The 20,825-nt window shown below is 37.5% G+C and overlaps 1 protein-coding gene across 1 annotated transcript in view; it reads right to left on the reverse strand.

Moving 5' to 3' along the window:
• The window catches only part of THSD7B (thrombospondin type 1 domain containing 7B), a 1,008,764-nt gene that overhangs the window by 35,721 nt on the left and 952,218 nt on the right, over positions 1-20,825 (reverse strand). The window contains exons 18-19 of the mRNA XM_036746882.1: positions 19,016-19,131; positions 7,851-7,968 (exon numbers count right to left, since the gene is read on the reverse strand). Of these exons, the coding sequence (XP_036602777.1) occupies positions 7,851-7,968; positions 19,016-19,131 (234 nt within the window). The remainder of the gene's footprint in view (positions 1-7,850; positions 7,969-19,015; positions 19,132-20,825) is intronic.

Below are 20,825 nucleotides of genomic sequence, written 5' to 3' on the forward strand. Positions count from 1 at the left end.
CTCATCATCATTTAATAGTGTCCTGTTAAATGAGTGTGTTAATAATCCCTATTATTGTAAGGATCAAAAGAGATGGTCTATCTTAAGTGTTTAATAAGTCTTGGAGTGCCATACAAATGTAAGGTCTCATTTGTATTATAATTAAAGTGTTAATTAATGGATTGCTATCAACCTGGAGGCAAGTCTCTAGCAGCACATTACAGAGTTGTGCCTTTGACCTCATTCTTTTAGAAATTTTAAGCACTGGCTTGGCTGAAGGCATGGCTGTCATGTCTATCATATTTGCAGGGGATACAAAATTGGAAGTATCATATTGAACAATAGAATCAAGATCTAAAGAGATTTCCATAAAGGAAATGTAATTATTGAAGCAAAAAAAATTATACTGAAGATGTGTAAATGTAAAGCCTTGCATTTATATTCAAAAATATAATATAGGATAAGGAACATGTAGCTACCCAGACATTCATGATTTAAAAGCCTAGGGCTTTGGACTGCAAACTCCATATAAGATAATAATGTGATGAGACAGTTAAAAACTAATTTGTTTTTAGGCTTTATTCAAAGAAGTATAGTGTCTGGAATGAGAGAAGTGACCGGCTTGCTATAGGTTCTCCTGGTTGGACCATATTTGGCGTGTTATTTAAAATTACATATGCTACATTTTAGAAAGGGCACTGAAAAACTTGTGTTCTTTCAAAAAATGATAAAAGCATTCAGAATCATGACATGAAGGAATTGATTGAATGCAATCCTCAAGTTTAGAGAACAGAACACTCTTGGAGGGGATAGAGATTTTAATACTATTTAAATATTTGAAAGCCTATTATTTGGAAAAGAGAAGAGATTTGCCTTTTTTTAGCATGTTGAGGAAAGGTAGAACTGAAATTGATGGGTAGAAATAGACTTCAACTCAATATAAGATAAAGTTTAATAATAAGTATTGCCCAAATTTTTTTGAATGAGAAATAGAGACCATTTTGAGTAAAGGTGGGGTGACTACTTCTTTGGGATATTGCAGATGGCATTCATCATTGGGGATTTGGTTTAGATGACCTCTGAAGTCTTTTCCAACTCTGACAGTCCCGTACAGAATATCATATTCCCTTCGATCCATTCCTCTCATTCCAGGTCAACTGTAAAGGGCTCCCTTTTAGACCTTTATGCTAGTTTATTATCAGCTTCACTTGTCAGGAAACTCTCTTCACTCTTCTTTCCCAGATATCCACACTCTTGTTATTCTGCATATTAGTACTATACTTGCAATACACTTGAAATATTTCATAGTGCTTAGAGTTCATTTTTCTTAGGCAGGTATTGAGTGTCCTAATCTTAGCAGCTAAGGCAGTTTTACTGAAATATGATTGAGCAAAGGTTGAGTTTGGCCAAGAGAATCATTTATGAGTTGCTCTCCTTTTTTATTTTTCCCTCTCTCTGTCTGAATAGTGGGAAATGCCATTTCCTAGAGCAGCATTTTGCACAGATATGAAAATGAATCCTGAAACAGGATTGAAGAGAAACCTGTATCACGTCTGTTTCAGTTCCCATGGATGTTTAATAAAAGATTGAGTTTTTTCTATTACTCTTTTTATCCTTTTCAGTGATCATCTCACCAAAATGAGATTCAGTATTTTCTTCTAATATAACTTGAAACCTGTGCAAGGAGCATTGGACCCAGAGTAAAAAGACTTTGGTTCAGATTCTAATTTAGTCATTTCTAGGTGTACGGTCATAGGAAAATCAGCCTCTAACCCTCGTTTTCCTCATCTGTAAAGTAAAAATTGTATTTTTTCAGGGCTATTTTCAAATTAGATAATGTACATAAAACATTACATTATATATATTATATATATATATATATATACTATATGTGTGTGTGTGCGTATGTGTGTGTGTGTGTGTGTGAATTATTGTCATTGCTCATTTTATTTTTCTTTTGGAGTTGAGTGAAGAAAGAATGACTTCCCTGAGAAATTAGAAGAATAAGTAAGAGAGGATTCCTCCCCTCCCTTTTTTTCTGCTCAGTCGATTTTGTTACTTCCTTTATATATACCCAATCAGCAATGTACTGCATACATACTGTCCTTGGAACTGTTGTCCTACTGCAATTTTGACAGGCAAATTCACAAGGTTACCCTGGAAAGTAAAAGTCAGATGTGTATTTATACCAAATGGCAATGCTGTTCAATGCTCCATGTCTACGACTTACCCTGTAAACGTCAAAAATGACCCCTGGAATAACCCATCATGGAAAGCAAATTAAACTTCTATGGTCAAAGAAATCATCAGCAAACTTGATGCTGTTCACTTTATATTTCAGTTAAAACTAGAACTATAAATTCAGTGCCTGTAGACTTTAATATCTAGAAAGACATTCTTACCTTACTGGCTAGACTATTTTCCAAGATCTTGATTGTCAAAGTAGATCATAAGATGATAGATTCAGAACAGAGAGATAGTAAAAGCAGATATATCTTAATCTCACTGGCATGCTAACCATTCATTCTACTAACAAGATCTTATATTTTGTATGCCAAGATGGCATCTATTTTACTTGCTGCCATGTTTTCCTAATCTCTGGTGATTTTGATGAACTAAGCAATTTAATAATACCCCCTCTAGTTTCTCTCAAAAATGTTAAAAGTTCTCAAAGAAGGTCTTTAATTGAATTGGTGGAAGAATTATGGAAGATCCCACACAAAAATGCCAAAGGTAGAGAAGCCATGGATGGGTGGTAATCTGTCCTGTTGGAGGGAATAGCCACATTGTCAAGATCATAGTAGCCATCAATTTCAACCCATTTTTGTTGCTCAGTCATGTCCAACTCTACAAGACCTTATAGGGTTTTCTTGGCAAAGATATTGGAGTGGTTTGCCATTTCCTTCTTGACTGTGTCCCCAGTTTACAGATTATAACTGAGATGAATAGAGATTAAGTGATTTACCCAGGGTCAAATAGTTAGCAAGCGTCAGAGGCTAGATTTAAACTCAGATCTTCCTGACTCCAGACCTGGAGTTCTATCCCCTGAGCCACCTAGTGGTCTAATTCAATCCATACGCTAAAGGAATCCCAACTATAACATAATGAATAGCTTTCTAAAGAGAAAGAAGCCACTACCTCCCAAGGCAGCATATCTCACTCAAGGAGAGCAACAGTTTTAGGAAGTTTTTCACAATCTCAAACCCAAGTTTGCCACTTTGTAGTTTACACCTATTGCTTCTGTTTCTGCCCTCTGGGAAATACACCAATGAAAAGCTGGATGATTCTGGAAGTTCCTGGGACTTAATTTAATCGTTTGCCAAAGTATCTGACCAGTTGTTAGCAATGTTTGACCAAAAGTTCCACCTTATAGATGAAAGAGAAAGTAAGACTGGATTGTTTTCTGTTTTCCTTTTGAAATAGAAAGTAGTTATAAAGTATAGGTATCTTAGGCAAATGTAAATCATTCTCTTATGTGGGGAAATTGCATGCTACATTATCATTGTTATCATTGGCTGGAAGGAGCCATTTGAGACACCCTGAAGGAAGGTTGCATTTTATACCACGTATAATATCACCATACAACTTTCAAAGTTGAATTCAAGTAATAAAGCAGGAAAAAAATGATGGTTTGGAATGAATAACATTCTTAGAGTGTTATCGGTTAAATAATAATTATGAATTATTCATGTTATGCTAAATTTAGGGAGCTCTCCATTCCACTGAACTGATGAAAATTCAACAGACAAAGAACATGACTAATCCAAATATTAAGCTCTTCTGTTACATGCTTTGATCTTTGAAATCCATCTAAGAAGATCCCTTAGTGGGAGCTTAGAATCAGTTCTCTCTCTAACCTGAAATAAATTGGATTCTAACAGTTTTGACCTTGAAATCTTTAAGACAATTAGAAAGTATGTGCTAGGCGTTAGGTGTACATTAGCAGTGCATTCAAGATGTTTGGAAAATAACATATCTGTCTACTTCAATTATTTTCGAGATCAACGGAGTTTTGTTGGTTTGATGTGAAAGTCTTAACTCCTGGGCAAAGCTATCTGGCATCTGACATGTCGGGGTTTGCCTACCTGCCTATCGATTTCATAAACAGAGGCAACTTCGTATTTTCATTGTGGTAAAGAAGTCACTTGATAGTCCCAGGTGTCAAGGGGGTGAATCCTGTTTCATTTTCTAGAGCATCTCTCCCAATTCATTGTGACAAAGTACATGGTTTGCTCTTGTCTTTCCCCCAGCCCAGTGGGCTCAGATGAAAAGATTGTAAATATTGTCTTTTAAGAGATAAGCCCTATGTAGTAGTTTTCTTTTCACTATTATGAAATTAGTCTCTGTTTTAAGAAACAAAGGTTAATCTGAACCAATTTTCTTACCATTGCTTCTGTTTGTTTATGTTTTCTGGGCCTATTTCTGGGTAACTATTAAGACGCAATTTAAATAAGCTGTTCTCTTCATTAGGAAACATCACTAAATTATGCTATGCCATAAGGGTAAAAATTGGAATCTTAATCATGGGAAAAATGAGGGAGACAATTGTTTAGGATCCTTGAGGATTTAGGACAGAGTCAGGGATAAATGCTATTTGGCGGGGAGGGGTGAAGAAGGACAAGAGGTTCAAGTTGCTCATCAGTGCTTAGTACAAAGAAGGCATCTAGTAAATGACATTTTGAAATAGACATGTACTTTCTAATTATCTGGTCTAGAAAATCCCATGGCATACAGCTGTGCCATTGTACTTTAAACCCTCACTCCATGGACAGACCAGTGATATTGCACTTGATTATCTATCTTTGTTACAGTTATAAAATATCAACTTGGCTGTTCCCCAAAGATCTATGTTTGGTCCCATGCTGTTTAATATATTTGTCAAATGACTTGGCTGAAGGCAGAAATGACATACCATAAAACTTATGAGTGAAACAAAACGGGGATAGATACATAACTTCCTAGACAACAATAAAAGGGCACAAAAAATTGTGATAAGTGAAGCCGTTGGGCTTAATCTAAATAGATGAAGTTTGATATGGATAAATGTAAAGTCTTAGAACTGGGTTCAATAAATTAAATTCACAAGTACAGGAATGGGGAGGAATGGTTAGGTTTCATTTTGTGTCAAAATGTCAGGGATGATTTAGGCTTGATGTTAGGGAAGACCTCTTCATGATTGGATCTATACAGTGGTAGAACGGATTGTTTCAAAAGGACCCTCTTTCCATCTAAAAATTCTATTCTACACTCAAACCAAAAATTCAAACTTTCTGGTTTTAGGAGAGTGAAAGAAATATCACCATTATAGAATATATTTAAAAACACTTACGTATAACTGTATTTAAAAATATTTGTTACTTTCAAGCAAAGGCAAAAATATTACTAATGGCTAACAAAGTGTTGCCAAGTAAAGAGGTTACTTACTGGTCCTGCTTTAATGCTTATGTGTTATCTTATATCCCGTTTCCTGTCAGTCCGCTCTTGGTCCCTCTAGCTGTAAGTGCTGCACCCCATCAAAATTTTTCTATTTAATCTACAAATATTTTGAATTTGCTTATCAATACCATTATATCTTCCCAGTAAAAGATGAGATTATTTAGAGCAAAGAGTTTTAAAAATTTCTGTGCTATCAAAATACCTAGTCCAGCACTTACATATTTGCATTACTTAATAAATGTTTACTGAATTAAATTGACTAAACAGTTTGTATTATTTAAAATTGGTACAGTTTGTATGCAAATAAATAGAACCATGGAACTTTTTGACATTCTGATAAACCAAATAGGCTAAATTTGTCATCCTCCATGCCCTTTCACCCCATCTAATGCCAGTCTTGTTTACTCTATAAATTTGTTTACTAAATCTGTTTTTTAAACAAAATAATGAATGCAAAAATATATTTCAGCCAGTCTCCTGGTTGATCAGAAGATTCAGAGTCATTGATTTACTGCTAGAAGGAACCTAAGAAGTCACTGGGCTCAATTCTTTCATTTTACAGATGCAGAAACTGAGTCTCCCAGAAAGATACATGACTTACCCAAGGTCAATGACAGACATTGAATTAAAAAAAGTCAACTAAATACAAGTTCAGCTGTCTTTCCAATGTATCACAATTTGATGTTTCATTGTCATAAATGAAGAATTAGTGGGACACAGACATAGGGTATATTTCTGCAATGTCTTTGCCCTGACTAGTTCCCAAGCCTGGAATGCTCTCACTTCTCATCCATCTGCCTCTTAGAAACCTTGGCTTCTTTCAAGACTCGGCTCAAAATCCACTTTCTACAGAAGACTTTTGCTAAACTCTAAGCTCTAAGCCTTTCTATCTAAGGTTACTTTGCATCTCATTTTGCATGCATCTTTTATATAACTATTTACATACGTGTTATCTCCCAATTAGAATACAATGCACACAAAGACAAAAATTTCCTTTTTCTTTTTATCCTCAGAGAGTACTATAGTGTCTAGCACTTGGTAAGAGTTTACTAAATGCTTATTGATAAGTGATTTATTGGGGCAGCTGGGTGGTGCAGTGGATAGAGTGCAGGACCTAGACTCAGGAATACTCATTTTCCTGAGTTCAAATATGGCTTCAGACACTTACTAGCTCTGTAACACTGCGCAAATTACTTAACCTTGTTTGCCTCAGTTTCCTCAGTCGTAAAATGAACTGGAGAAAGAAATGGCAAAAAATTCCAGTATTTTTGCCAAGAAAGCCCCAAATACAATCATGAAGAGTCAAACACAACTGAAACTAACTGAAGAACAACATAGTGAATTAATTTGATTAGAAAAATATTTATTAATTATTTCCTAGATAGTAAGCAAAGGAGATTTTTTAATGGCATTGTCCCAAACTTCAAGGTGATTATATTCTACCAGGGCTGGGGCTGGGGAAAATGACACATGCCCTGGTAAGTATAATAGAAGATAGAATTCAATAAGGGAAAGGAAAGATCCAGATAAAGTCCCCTAAGAAAATAAGAGGAGGAACAGAACACTTTCAGCTTAGTGTATCTATATTGACAGTAGATAAGGCTGGCAAACAGAGATAATCTGTAGTCTTTTCTTTTTGAAAGGACAATTGTTTATAGCCCTAAAAATCCTATAGCTTGCTGTGTCCTTTATTATGGATTGGCAAGACCGTATAAATAGGAATATAGGCCCTTGGTCAAAAGGATCTACTGAACCTTTGATAAAAGTGGGATACATAGATCTTTAACTTTTTTGCTTGTATGAGGGCACATAGGTGACAGTGCAGAAGGACAACAAATGTTGCTGGCAGAAGTTGTATCCCTTACTCTGACAATTGCATATTGAATATTATTGCGTGGATTTCCCCATGCAAGCCAGATATCCCACATTAATGAATCCCCTCATGGTTCCTGGAAGCAAATAGTCTATGTGTATGAAGCATAGGAACCAAAGTCTTTAAGTGCTTGTTGAAGTAGAGGATTTTTTAACAGCTAGGCTCCCAGGAATGTTGCTTTCCACTCTGGCTTCCACCTGGATCTGCTGGGATCCTTTTCAGCCTCTAGGCCTTCTATTAAGTTATACACTGCATGAACTCAATGATTTCTCTTTATACTTTCCCCAGTGCCTAGCACAGTGCTCTGCTTTTCTAGCAGCTTGTGCTTAATATATGCTTGTTGACTTAAATCGAATCTAGGTCCCAAGAAGTCCAGGATATTTGAACAGGAAGATATGGCTAATGTTTTAAGTTACTATTTTGGGGGATTTCAAAGAGCAGTGGGTTGTTCAATGAGTTATCTTCTAATTTGCTTCAGCAGAGCACAATCTTTACTTCTAAAGAAGACATTCAATAGGCCCTTAGGAAGCTTAGGCATTGACTAGGAGTGGAACAGAAATACCTCCATCGCCACAGGTCTGTGAGCACTCAGTCCAAGTGGTCCATTCTGAGAGCTGGCAGTTCACTGCACATTCCACTAGGCATCGGAGGCTCATTTTCATAGGTCTTTCCAAGTTTTGCTGCAAATAGAAATGAAAGAAATGTATCACCAGTTACTTGGTCATTGGCCCATTTCCACCTTGGATAATTTATGCTCATTGATGTTATGATGAGACTGTACATCTGCTAGCCAAACAGCATGCTAGGGACCCATAAAACCTAGGACAGGATAAATTCCCATGTACAGTGAGAGATTTGACCAATTATCACAACAAAAAAAAAGTTTTCAAAAATTGTCCCTTTATTCCTCAGTTGCAACAAAAGTACAAAGAAAGAAGAAGGAAGGGTTAAGGAAGAACAAAATTTAAAGGTGGATTCAAGAAACAACAGTATGAAATAAAATGGGGAAGAATAAACAATCTACATGGTCATGGTCAAGTAACTTAACCTCTCTGGGCCTCAGTCTACTTATGAATGAAAGGAGATGTTGGACTCAATGACTTCTGACTTCCCTTCCAGATCCATATCTATTATCCTATAATCCTATGATTCAAGAATATTCTCTACAGAGTTACAAAATTCAGTTTTAAATACACACAGCACTTAGAAATGCCTTGATGCCAGATTTCAGGATCTGAGCTGGTGAAACTAGGAGGAAAGAAGGAGAGTAACACATGTGGCTGACAGGATTGTCAGCCATGGAGGAGTCAGGCAGCCATGTGACCCGGGGATTCCCTAGCTAGTGAGGAGCATGGAGGAAAACATACTGAATTAATGTAACCTGAGCCCCTGGAAAGGACAATAAGACCCAAGGATTAACTAGCAGATTAAACACAGGTGATTCAAGATGATAAAAAAATCACAAAATCGCTGAAGAATGACTTAGCGAAGTATTTGAAGGGCAACTTTTTTTATCATTTTGGAAAGCATTGGCTTTCTCTTAGGCATATGATCTGATTAAAAGGATCATGGGAAGGTATCCACAGAAAAGCTATCAATGTGAAATTGATAATTGATAATTTCTATCATCTCTGAATGCAGTATCCAGATTAGAGAGTCAAACCTGCTAATGGAAAAGGGAAAAAAAGGTCTTAAGGAGAGGACTGATCAACAAAGTAGATGCCATTCAACTCTGACAGTTTTAAAAATTATGATCCATTTCTTGAAAACTCCCCTTACCAATACAGATGGGCAACTATTCTGGGACTTATGATCTTTAAGCGTTGTGTGGCGTCACAGATATTTTAAAAGACCTTCTTAGAACCTCACAGTCTGTATGTGCTTGAAGCAAGACTTGAACCCGGGTCTGCCTGACTCTGAAGCCTGTTATCAATTCTGTGCCAACTCTTATTAGAATATTATTAGCATTCAATAATTCTTCAAAGTTGATCAAGTCATGAATTAACAGCAACAAAAAATAGGTCTATATTAAAGCTACATTTCTAGCTAAGTAGGAAAATTGGAAACTATTACAGAAACGGGATTGAGAGAAGGTTTATCTTGCTCTGCCATAATCTATTTATCATATGACATTAGCCCCTTCTAGAAAAAAATAAACCTCATATGTATACCCTCTTGAGGTGGGGGGTAGGAGAGAGATGGGGAGAAAAATTAGAACTAAAAATCTTGTGGAAATGAATGTTGAAAACTATTAAATTAATTTTAAAAACCATCATCAAGAGTATTAAAATTTAGAGGATAATTTAGCTCAGTAGAAAATCCCTGCTCTAGACCATGTCTTTCACCTGAAAGATCCTCTGCTATTTATTCATTCCTGCAGAAGATGGGGAAGGTTTCTAAACTATGTGTGTTTGTGTGCATGTGTGTATAGGTGTGTGTGTGCGTGCATGCATACGTGTGTGTGTGTGTGTGTGTGTACATGTCCATTCCTACTTACCAGTGATGGGATCACACACAGAATCACAGCATTTCAGAGTTAGAAGCAAATATAGCAGCATAACACAAGGTCCAACCCATGCCTAAAGGGGAATTCCCAAGCAATATGCTGGACAAGTGGCAATATCTTCTTTGGTTGAAGATCTCCAGTGGAAATCCAGGACCACTTGAAGTTTCCCATTCCATTTCTAGACGTTTATAATTGTTAGGAGTTATGTTTATTTAGTTTTTCTGACATTAAGCCTAAATTTTCCCCTTTGCAACTTCCATGGCTATTCCTTATACTGCTCTCTGGGGCCAAAAAAAGTGACCAATCTCTCTTCCATAAGGAACTTCAAAAAAAATTCTTGAAGACAATTATTATGGTTCTCATTGAATCTTTTCTTCTCCATGCCCAACACCCCATTTCCTTCAACTGATCCCCAGAATTTGATTTATTATATCAAAAACTGACTAAATTGTTTCTATTCATTTGATACGGAGTGATGGACCTAAACATTCATTTTTAAGGTTATAAAAAAGTTTGCCACTCTTATGAGAAGGCCTCTAGATATTTATCAAGATTTTCACAATGCTCCTCAAAATTCTCCTTTACTTCTACTCTTAAATTTTCCATTTCTCATCAGAAAAGCTGAGGATTATTCCATTATAATTGTTCTTCCTTTAGCCTTCTTCTTCTGCTTCCAATCTTTCTGTCAATCTAACTCATTCCCTTCTCCCAGGCTTGTCTCTGTCATCCTCACCCTTTCACTTATTTTCATTCCCTTCCTACCTACAGTCTCATTCCCTACTGCCTACAAATATACCCATATTTCTCCTATATTGAAAAAAACTTGCTTGATCCTCCCATCCCCTGCTAACTATCATCCTATATTTCTTCTTTCCTTTGTAGCTAAACCCTTTGAAAAATCTGTTTACAATAGGTTCCTCAATTTTCCTTCCTCTCACTCTCTTCTCAACCCTTCACAGTCTGGCTTCTGACCTTATCATTCCACTGAAACTGTTCTCACCAGATTTACCAATGATCTTAGTTCCCAAATCCAATTGTCTTTTCTCAATTTTTATTGTCCTTGACCTCTCTGAAGCCTTTGATATTACTGATCCCTCTTCCCTCCTTGATACATTCTTTTCTCTTTGTTTTGGGGCCATTACTTTATCTTCATTCTCCTCCTACCTGTCTGACTGCTGATCCTCTGTCTCTTTGGCTGGATCCTCTTCTAGATAATGCCCTTTAACCACTTGTGTCCCTCAGGGTTCTGTCCTCAGCCTCACTTCTCTTCTCCTTCTATAATACTTCATTTTAGTGATCTGATCCACTCCCATGGATTTAAATATCATCTCCATGTTCATGATTCTCAAATCTGTCTATCTTGCTGACCTCCCATCTCACTTCTCCAATTGCCTTTCAGATGTCTGAACCTAGATGTCCACAACAGAACTTGTTACCTTTTTCCCCCTAAACAATCCCCATCCTCCTACCTTCCCAATTACTATAGAGGGAGGGCACAACCATTCTCCCAGTCTCTCAAATTGGCAAACTAGGAGTCTTTTTGGACTCCTCACTATCTCTCATCTCCATATCCAATCTGTTGCCAAAACCTGTTAAATTTCCTTGATGTATTTTATTTTTATCTCACAGACAATTCTAGATATACTGTCTTCTCACATCTTATACCAGCACACCCTTACATACTCTGATCTAGTGACACTGGCCTCCAGTTTTCCTCAAGCCTGAAATGCTTTCCATCCTCATCTTCACATCTTGGATTACCTGTCTTCCTTCAACTCCTATTTAAAATTCCACCTTCTAGAGAAAATCTTCTCCAATCCTTCTTAATTCCAGGTACTTCCCTTCATTAATTATTTCCCATTTATCCTATATATAGCTTGTTTGTATGTATTTGTTTGCTTGTTGTCTCTCCCATTAAATTTTGGGCTCCTTGAGGACAGGAACTGTCTTTTGGCCTTCTTTGTATCCCTAGTACTTAGCACAGTGCTCAGCATACAGGTGCTTAATAAATGCTTACCGACTGACATATACTTCCTCTTATACACACAATCAATCAAAAAGTAAATATGAAGAACATAGTTTGTGCCAGGCACTCTGCTAAACACCAGGGATACAAAGAAAGGCAAAGATGCCTCTTGCCTACATGGAACTTGCATTCTAATTGGGAAAGTGGCATTTAAATAAATAGATACATACAAGATAGGTACAGAGTAGATGCAAGGTAACTTTAGAGGGAAATTTTGAAAGACTTCTTGAAGAAAGTAGCATTTGAGTTGTCTTGGAAAAAATGCAAAAAGAGAAAAATTCTAAGAGTCGGAAATGAGAAGGAAAATCCTTACAGTCATGAAAGATGGCTAGAGCAAAGGCACAGAGATGAGAGATAGATTGCCATCTGTGAGGAACAGAGAGTAGAACATTACACTGGATCAGAGAGTGCACAGATGACATCACCCTTATGTTTGACCTCTCTGCAGCCTTCGAAATTGTTAATCACCCTCTTCTAGATACTTTCTTCACTCTAGGTTTTTGTGACACTACCCTCTTTTGACTCTCCTCTTACCTGGATGCTACTTCTTAGTCTCTCTTGCTAGCTCCTTGTTCAGATCAAGCCCACCAACCATGGATGCCCTATAGGGATTTGTGCTATGCTCTTTACCCCTTTCCCTCTAATCTATTTCACTTGGTGATTTCATCAGCCCCCATGGATTGAATTATCATGTCTATATTAATGCTTCTCGAACCTACATATCTCTCTGCTGATCTCCATCTTCAACTGCATCTTGCCAACTTGAATTGTATGTCCAGTAGACATCTTAAAGTCAATACGACTAAAATTGAACTTTTATCTTTCCTCAAAACCATTGTTTCTTCCTAACTCATCTACTATTGTTGAAGATATCACCATCCTCCCAGTTACTCAGGGTCATAACCTAGGTGTCATCCTCCACTCTTTACTCTCTCCAATCCCTTCCTCCCACTCCATATCCAATTTGATACCAAGGCCAGTCAATTTTGCCTTTGTAACACCTCTCATATACATTTTCTTCTCCCATCTGATACCACCATGGTGCAGTCCTTAATTACCTCATACCTGGACTAATTCAACAGCTTATTGGTTGGTCTTCCAAATCTCTCAAAGTGATTTTCTTAAATCACAGTTCTATCAATGTCATATACACCCTGCCCCTCAGCACATACAAACTGAAATGATTCTCTATTACCTCCAAGATCAAATATAGAATCTTCTGTTTGGTGTTCAAAGCCCTTTATAAAATAGTCACCCCTACCTATCATTTGAATTTTCTTATCCATTATAGTCCTACCCTCATATTTTTATTTTTTTAATTTAATTTACTTAATATATTTAGTTTTCAGCATTGATTTTCACAAGAGTTTGAATTACGAAATTTCTCCCCATTTCTACCCTCCCACCCACTCCAAGATGGCATATATTCTGGTTGCCCCATTCCCCACTCAGCCCTCCCTTCTGTCACCCTTCTCTCCTCTCATCCCCTTTCCCTTCCTCTCTTGTAGGGCAAGATAAATTTCTATGCCCCATTGCCTGTGTACTGTGTATCTTATTTCCTAGTTGCATGCAAAAACTTTTGTTTTTGATTTTGAATGTCTGTTTATAAAACTTTGAGTTCCAAATTCTCTCCCCTATTCCCCCCTACCCACCCTCCCTAAGAAGGCAAGCAATTCAACATAGGCCACATGCATATCATCATGTAAAACCCTTCCACAATACTCATGTTGTGAAAGATTAACTATGTTTTGCTCCTTCTTAAACTATCCCCCTTTATTGAATTTTCTCCCTTGACCCTGTCCCTTTTCAAAAGTTTGTTTTTGATTACCTCCTCCCCCTGTCTGTCCTCCCTTCTATCATTCCCCCTTTTTTATCTTCTTCCTCCTTCTTTCCTGTGGGTAAGATACCCAATTGCCTGTGTATGGTATTCCCCCCTCAGGTCAAATCTGATGAGAGCAAGATTTACACATTCTTCCTCACCTTCCCCCTCTTCCCTTCCTACCGAACTGCTTTTTCTTGCCACTTTTATGCAAGATAATTTACCCCATTCTATCTCTCCCTTTCTCCCTCTTGCAATATATTCCCCTCCTATTCATTAATTTGATTATATTTTTTTAGATATCATCCCTTCATATTCAACTCATCCTGTCACCTCTGTCTCTCTCTCTCTCTCTCTCCCTCTCTCTCTCTCTCTCTCTCTCTCTCTCTCTCTATATATATATATATATATATATATATATGTACATACCTAGACATACACATATGTGTATATATATATATATATATATATATATATATATATATACATACACATATATATGCATATTCCTTTCAGCTACCCTGCTACTGAAGTCTCATGAATCATACACTTCATCTTTCCATGTAGGAATGTAAACAAAACAGTTCAACTTTAGTAAGTCCCTTATGATTTCTCTTTCTTGTTTACCTTTTCATGCTTCTCTTGATTCTTGTGTTTGAAAGTCAAATTTTTTATTCAGCTCAGGTCTTTTCACTGAGAAAGCTTGAAAGTCCTCTATTTTGTTGAAAATCCATATTTTGCCTTGGAGCACAATACTCAGTTTTGCTGGGTAGGTGATGCTTGGTTTTAATCCTAGCTCCATAGACCTCCAGAATATTGTATTCCAAGTCCTTCGGTCCCTTAATGTAGAAGCTGCTAGATCCTGTGTTATCCTGATTATTTTTCCTCAATACTCAAATCATTTCTTTCTGGCTGCTTGCAGTAGTTTCTCCTTGACTTGGGAACTCTGGAATTTGGCGACAATATTCCTAGGTGTTTTCTTTTGGGGATCTTTTTGAGGAGGCGATCTGTGGATTCTTTCAATTTCTATTTTGCCCTCTGGCTCTAGAATATCAGGGCAGTTCTCTGTTTTATACTATCTTAATTTCTCATAAAGTCACTAGCTTCCATTTGCTCCAATCTAATTTTTAAGGTAGTATTTTCTTCAGTTGTCTTTTGGACCTCCTTTTCCATTTGGGTAATTCTGCCTTTCAAGGCATTCTTCTCCTCATTGGCTCTTTGGCACTCTTTTGCCATTTGAGTTAGTCTATTTTTAAGGTGTTGTTTTCTTCAATATTTTTTTCAGTATTTTTTTGGGTCTCCTTTAGCAATTCATTGACTTGTTTTTCATGGTTTTCTCACATCATTCTCATTTCTCATCCCAATTTTTCCTCTAGTTGTCTAACTTGCTTTTCCAAATCCATTTTGAGCTCTTCCATGGCCTGGGACCAGTTCATGTTTTTCTTGGAGGGTTTTGATGTAGGTTTTTTTTTACTTTGTTGGCTTCTTCTGGCTGTATGTTTTGGTCCTCTTTGTCACCAAACAAAGATTCCAAAGTCTGATACTGAATCTGCGTGTGTTTTCACTGCCTGGCCATGTTCCCAGCCAACTTACTTGACTCTTGAGTTTTTCAGCAGGGTATGACTGCTTTTAGAGTAAAGAGTACTTTGTTCCAAGCTTGAGGGGATGTGCTGTTGATTTCAGAGTTATTTCTATACAGCCAGCTCTGTCACACCAGCACTCCTCCTTCCCCAAGAACCCCCAACCTGGACTGGACTCAGATTTTAAGCAAGCTCTGCACTCCTGCTCTGATCTGCCACTTAATTCCTCCCAACAGGTTGTCCTGGGGCTGGAAGCAACTGCAGCTGTAGTTCTGTAGCTGCCTCGCCTCTGCTGCCCCTGGGGCAGTGGCTGAATCGAGAACTCTATCACCCTGTCTCCAGCAGCTTTTCCCAGTAACCTTCTCTGTTGTCTTTGGTGTTTGTGGGTTGAGAAGTCAGGTAACTGCCTCACCTCACTGATTCAGGGTGCTAGGGCCTGTTTCACCCGGCTCCTGGTCTGGTTGGTCCTGCCACCACCCAGGCTGGGCTCTGCTCTTCTCTGGGCTCCTCTCCCAGCTCCATGCACGATAGATCTCACCCAGCAACTATCCAGGCTGTCCTGGGCTGGAGCCCTGCTTCCCTCTGCTATTTGGTGTGTTCTGCAGTTCTTTTCTGTTGTCTTTGGTGTTTGTGGGTTGAGAAGTCTGGCAACTGCCGCAGCTCACTGATTCAGGACACTAGGGACTGCTCTGCCCGGCTCCTGGTCTGTTTGGTCCACGCGGCCCACACTGAGTTCCGCTCCCCTCCAGGCTCATTTCCCCTCCGCTCTGTGCACAATAGACCTCTTCTAGCCACCATCTGGGCTGTCCTGGGCTGGATCCCTGCTTCCCTCTGCTATTTTGTGGGTTCTGCAGTTCTAGAACTTGTTCAGAGTCATTTTTATAGGTTTTTGGAGGGACCTGGCAGGGAGCTCACGCAGGTCCCCGCTTTCCAGCCGCCATCTTTGCTCCATCCCCCTGTCCTCATATTTTTTGAATCTGTGGCATTAATCTTTCTATTCCTCAAACAAGACACTCCATCTCCCAAATACACACCAACACTGGTGGTCTCTCATGCCTAGAATGTTCTCTTTCCTCATCTACACCTCCTACATTCTCTGACTTTCTTCAGTTCCATCTAAAATCCTACCTTCTATGGGAAACTTTTCCCAATCTCCTTTTGTTCTAGTACCTTTCCTCTGTTGATTATTTCCAATTCATCCTATATATAGCTATTTCCGTGTTTTCTCCCCTGCCATTAGACTGTGGGTTGAGATCAGGGGTTGTCTTTTGTCTTTCTATTTCCAATGCTTAGTAGGTACTTACTAAGTAGGTTATCTGATTGAATAAAGTATAAGAACACTGATGAGGTAGAAAGGCAGGTTGTGAAGAGCAAAACTTACAAATATAGTCAATATGTCCTAGAGAGTATGTAACACTCAACATCCATTTTAGAATGGATTGAGAAGCACATATTCATCTCCTCTCCAGGGCCAAGAACTAATGACCTCTTAATGACTAAATTCATTTGCTCACAATTGTTAAGTTAAAAAAATCATTGTAGACACACATGGAGCTAGTTCACTGATCAACGTAGATTTTAAAAAATATGTTTGGGGACTATAAAAGTAATAACAGGTATCACAAGCTCAGTAGAAAAGACTGTAATGGTCCTGTTAGGAGGGTGAAAGTTCAGAATGAAGTGAAGTTGACAAAAAATGCTAAGGAAAACAAAAAAATGCTCTAGGTCTGATTTTGAGCAAATATTTTCCAATTTTCAAAGTAAGAGAAAGGGTAGTTTCTGTAAAATACAGGTTGGTGAGCTTAAATACAATGTCTAACAAAATCTTAGATTTGTTTTTGAAAGGGACGGTTTGTGGATACCTAGAAATTATAGCAGGGATTACTATCAGCTATCAGGGCTTCATCAAGTAAAGGTCATGCCAGATTTTTTTTTCAAAGTGATTAAAAGACTAATTCCTGAGGGAAATTAGACTTCAGTGAAGCATTTGATAGTTTCTTTGTGGAAAATATGAAAAAAGTTAGGAGATTTAGAAATAGTCGAATAATTGGAACCCCCAGAGTGGTAATCAATGGGCTTATGTCAACCTGGATGAAGTTCTTTTTTGGAGTGAACCATGGAATTATCCTTGGCTGTATGATGTTTAATATTTTAACTATATTAATGATGAGTTAAAGAATAGACAAAATGTTTATCAAAGTTGGTAAGGATAACAAACTAATTGTATGGCAAAGTCAGAATCAGAATATCTGTATCTATATCTGTATTTATATCCTTCTATCAATATCTATCTCTAGATATACAGCTATATAGATATCTATATCTATCTATATTTCACAATAGGTTAAAATAATGGGCCAAATGAAAACAAATATAAAATCTCAAATATGGGTTCAAAATAATCTTCAGAAATAGAGGATGGAGATAGATGTCTAAACAATGGTTTGTGTGTGAATTATCTGGGGATTTTAGCATACAACAACTCAAGATGAGTCGACAGCATGATATGGATGTCACAAAACCAGATGCAATCTTAGGATATATTGAGAGGAATTATATCTATAATCAGAGAAATGATATCTTCTCTGTACTCTGGCCTGGTCACTCATATCGGGAGTATTATGTTCAATTCTATGAACCCCCATTTTGAGTAGGACATTGTCAAGGTGACACATGCCTCAAGAAGGTAAGTAGGATAGAAACTGGGGGCCTTGCTAAAAGGGCATTGTTTGAATGAAAAACTTAACCTGAAAAAGAGAAGATTTATTTTGGCCATAAGAGCTGACTTCAAACATCTAAAGGGTTAACAGGAAGGATAATTAAACTTGTTCTAATTTTCACCATGAGCAGAATTAGGAGCCATAGGTAGAAGTTGTGGAACAGCAAATTAATGCTCTATGTGCAATGATGAACTTAAAAGTTCTTCAAAAATGGAATGTGCTCCCTTAGCTGGTGATGAGCACCTGCTCATTTGAGGGGTTCTGGGTAATTTCTAATTGGTGATGTGGTAGAGGAGATTCATATTCATGGAGAGGGACTGCATGATATCTGCCATGCTTCCTGCTCTGAGATTCTGGGGTTGTAAGTTTTAATTCTCCTCCTTGACATTTCTATAGGATTTCACTGTGTTGATTAATGCTTACTTTGAGAGATTTCTCTTTTGGTATCATGGAAACAGCTCTTTCATATTAATACTACATATCTACCTTCTCTTTTTTATCCTTCTTTACTAGTTCATATTCCTCCATCTGACCTCATATACGGATGTTCCCCAAGGCTCACTCTTAGGTATTCTTCATTTCTTTTTCTGCTTGCTCTTAGCAATCTCATGTACCAACAGAGTTTCAGTTGCATATTACTCCCAAATTTCTATAACTGTCCTGAGTCTGGTTTTGAGCTTTAGTATCATATTTATAACTGCCTTTTTGAAGAGCTCCATCTGGAATATTTAACCAATGCCATAAACTCAACATGTCCCAAAATGAGCACACAATCTTCCCTTCCAAAGCTATGATTTTTCAAAAGTACCAGGCTACAGCTAACTTGAAGAATTTAATAGATATCTGAGTATTTGAATTTCTTTAAAATTATTCAAAACTAAGTTTCCCTAATATGAAGTCTTCCCTTCCCAATTTGCCTAAATCTATGAAACTTTATGGTCCCATGTGTGTCCCTCTAATTTCTTTAAAATGTAAACTGCTAAAATGTAATGTCTTTCACGTATTCCAAATACCCAGTAGGTATCAAAATATTAAAATTATTCATTGTGTATGATATATGAATTTATAGGAATTACCTGTTCACAGTAGTCCATACTGACTGTCTTTCCATCACTACGCATACAGCTCAAAAGCCGTGTCCTGACACCTTGTCCACAGGTCGCATTTTCACTCAGTTGGCACATGCTCCATTCTGCAAGGAGACAATGATGCGTTCAGCAAAGAGTATGTGAAAATGTGGACAAAGTACAATCAACTACTGATTATCTGCACAAGTGGAGGGGAGCAGCCAGCTAGATAATCCAAAAGTCATTTTATTCTAGCTTTGAAAATCAGCATTCATTTTTTTTAAGCAGAAATAGATGGTTAACCTGCATGAGTATGTTTGACACTCCCTGATCCTTCCCTCTTGACAATAGGGGGAAGTAGCATCCAAAATCATTCAGGCTGGCAGAGGAATAATGGCCTGGAATTACACTTTAGGTACAGATAATCCAGAGAGAAAATAATTTAGAAATGATGATAGTTTCCCTAGGACTTTCCTTTTCCTGATCCTCAATTTCCCTGTATATAAAATGGAGATAATACTTGGACTACATAACTCACAAAACTATTCTGAATATTCAGTAGAATACAATTCAATATAGCAAGTGAATTATGGTTTAAATTTTAAAATAATTCTGTCCTAAAATATCCAAATTTTAAGACTAAGAGTTGGAATGTTCTATAAGGATTGTCGATTAATTGAGTGAAAAATCATTTGTTAAAAACTTATAACGTTTCTGGTAATGTGCTAGGCACTTGGCTTACAAAGACAAAAATAAATCAGTCCCTGCCCTCAAGGAGCTTGCATCCCATTGAGTGAGGAAACATGCACACACATATACATACATTCATATGTGTGTATGTATGCACATATGTGTGTGTATATATATATATATATGTATATATATATGTTTACACAACCATGTCATTCATCTCTTTTGTTTTATAGGTGAAGGATCTGAAGTGAAAGTGAAAGTTAAGTGATATTTTGGAACTGGACATGATGCTTTTCTTTCTTATCTATTTTTCTTTCTTTATCTAAGCCTTGTGATTTTATCTATATGGGGAACTTTCTCCCTTCTATTACACTGTAAGTTATAAAAGGGTACTGAGAGTTTAAGTAACTTCAAGTGAATTAAACAAGCATTTATCAAGTGTCCACTATGTGACAGGTGGGAAACTAGGTTGCACAATGGATAGTGCCAGGCTTTGAGTCAAGAAGACCTGAGTTCAAGTCTAGCCTCAAACAGTTCGTAGGTATGTAACTCTGGGCAATTCACTTAACTCTCTTTGCCTCAGTTTCCTTATTTATAAAATGAGCTGGAAAAGGAAATGGCAAGCGCTTCCAGTATCTTTACCAAGAAAACACCAAATAGGGTTACTAAGAGCTGAGCATGACTGAAATGACTGAAAAAGAACAACAGCAAGGTATGAGAGGCAACTTGGCGTACAGAATAGAGAGCTGGCCTTAAAGACAGGGAGTTCTAGGGGGTTCAAATCCCACCTATGATACATACTGGCTGAGAATATAATACTGACTAAGTCAGTGCTCCAGGTAGTTCCTTATGTTTATCAGTTGGAGAGAAAGTGTCAATCCTTGGTATCATGAGTCCTCCCTAAAGCAGTAAAACCAACAATCCAACCCAACTGCCTATCCTATGTGGCATGAATAATGCTGGGTGCTAAGGTTACAAAGCATGCCATGGTAACATAGCTAGTATTTGTTTAAAGCAGGACTTGAACTTAGAACTTTCTGAATCCAAGTCCAGCCCTCCCTCCCTCTACTACCTCATGCTAGGAGAATCAAGAGAGAGTATTGTCACGTACAGAAAGATCTCCCTT

Source organism: Trichosurus vulpecula, chromosome 2, assembly GCF_011100635.1.
Source record: "Trichosurus vulpecula isolate mTriVul1 chromosome 2, mTriVul1.pri, whole genome shotgun sequence".
In the NCBI taxonomy this organism is placed as follows: domain Eukaryota; kingdom Metazoa; phylum Chordata; class Mammalia; order Diprotodontia; family Phalangeridae; genus Trichosurus; species Trichosurus vulpecula.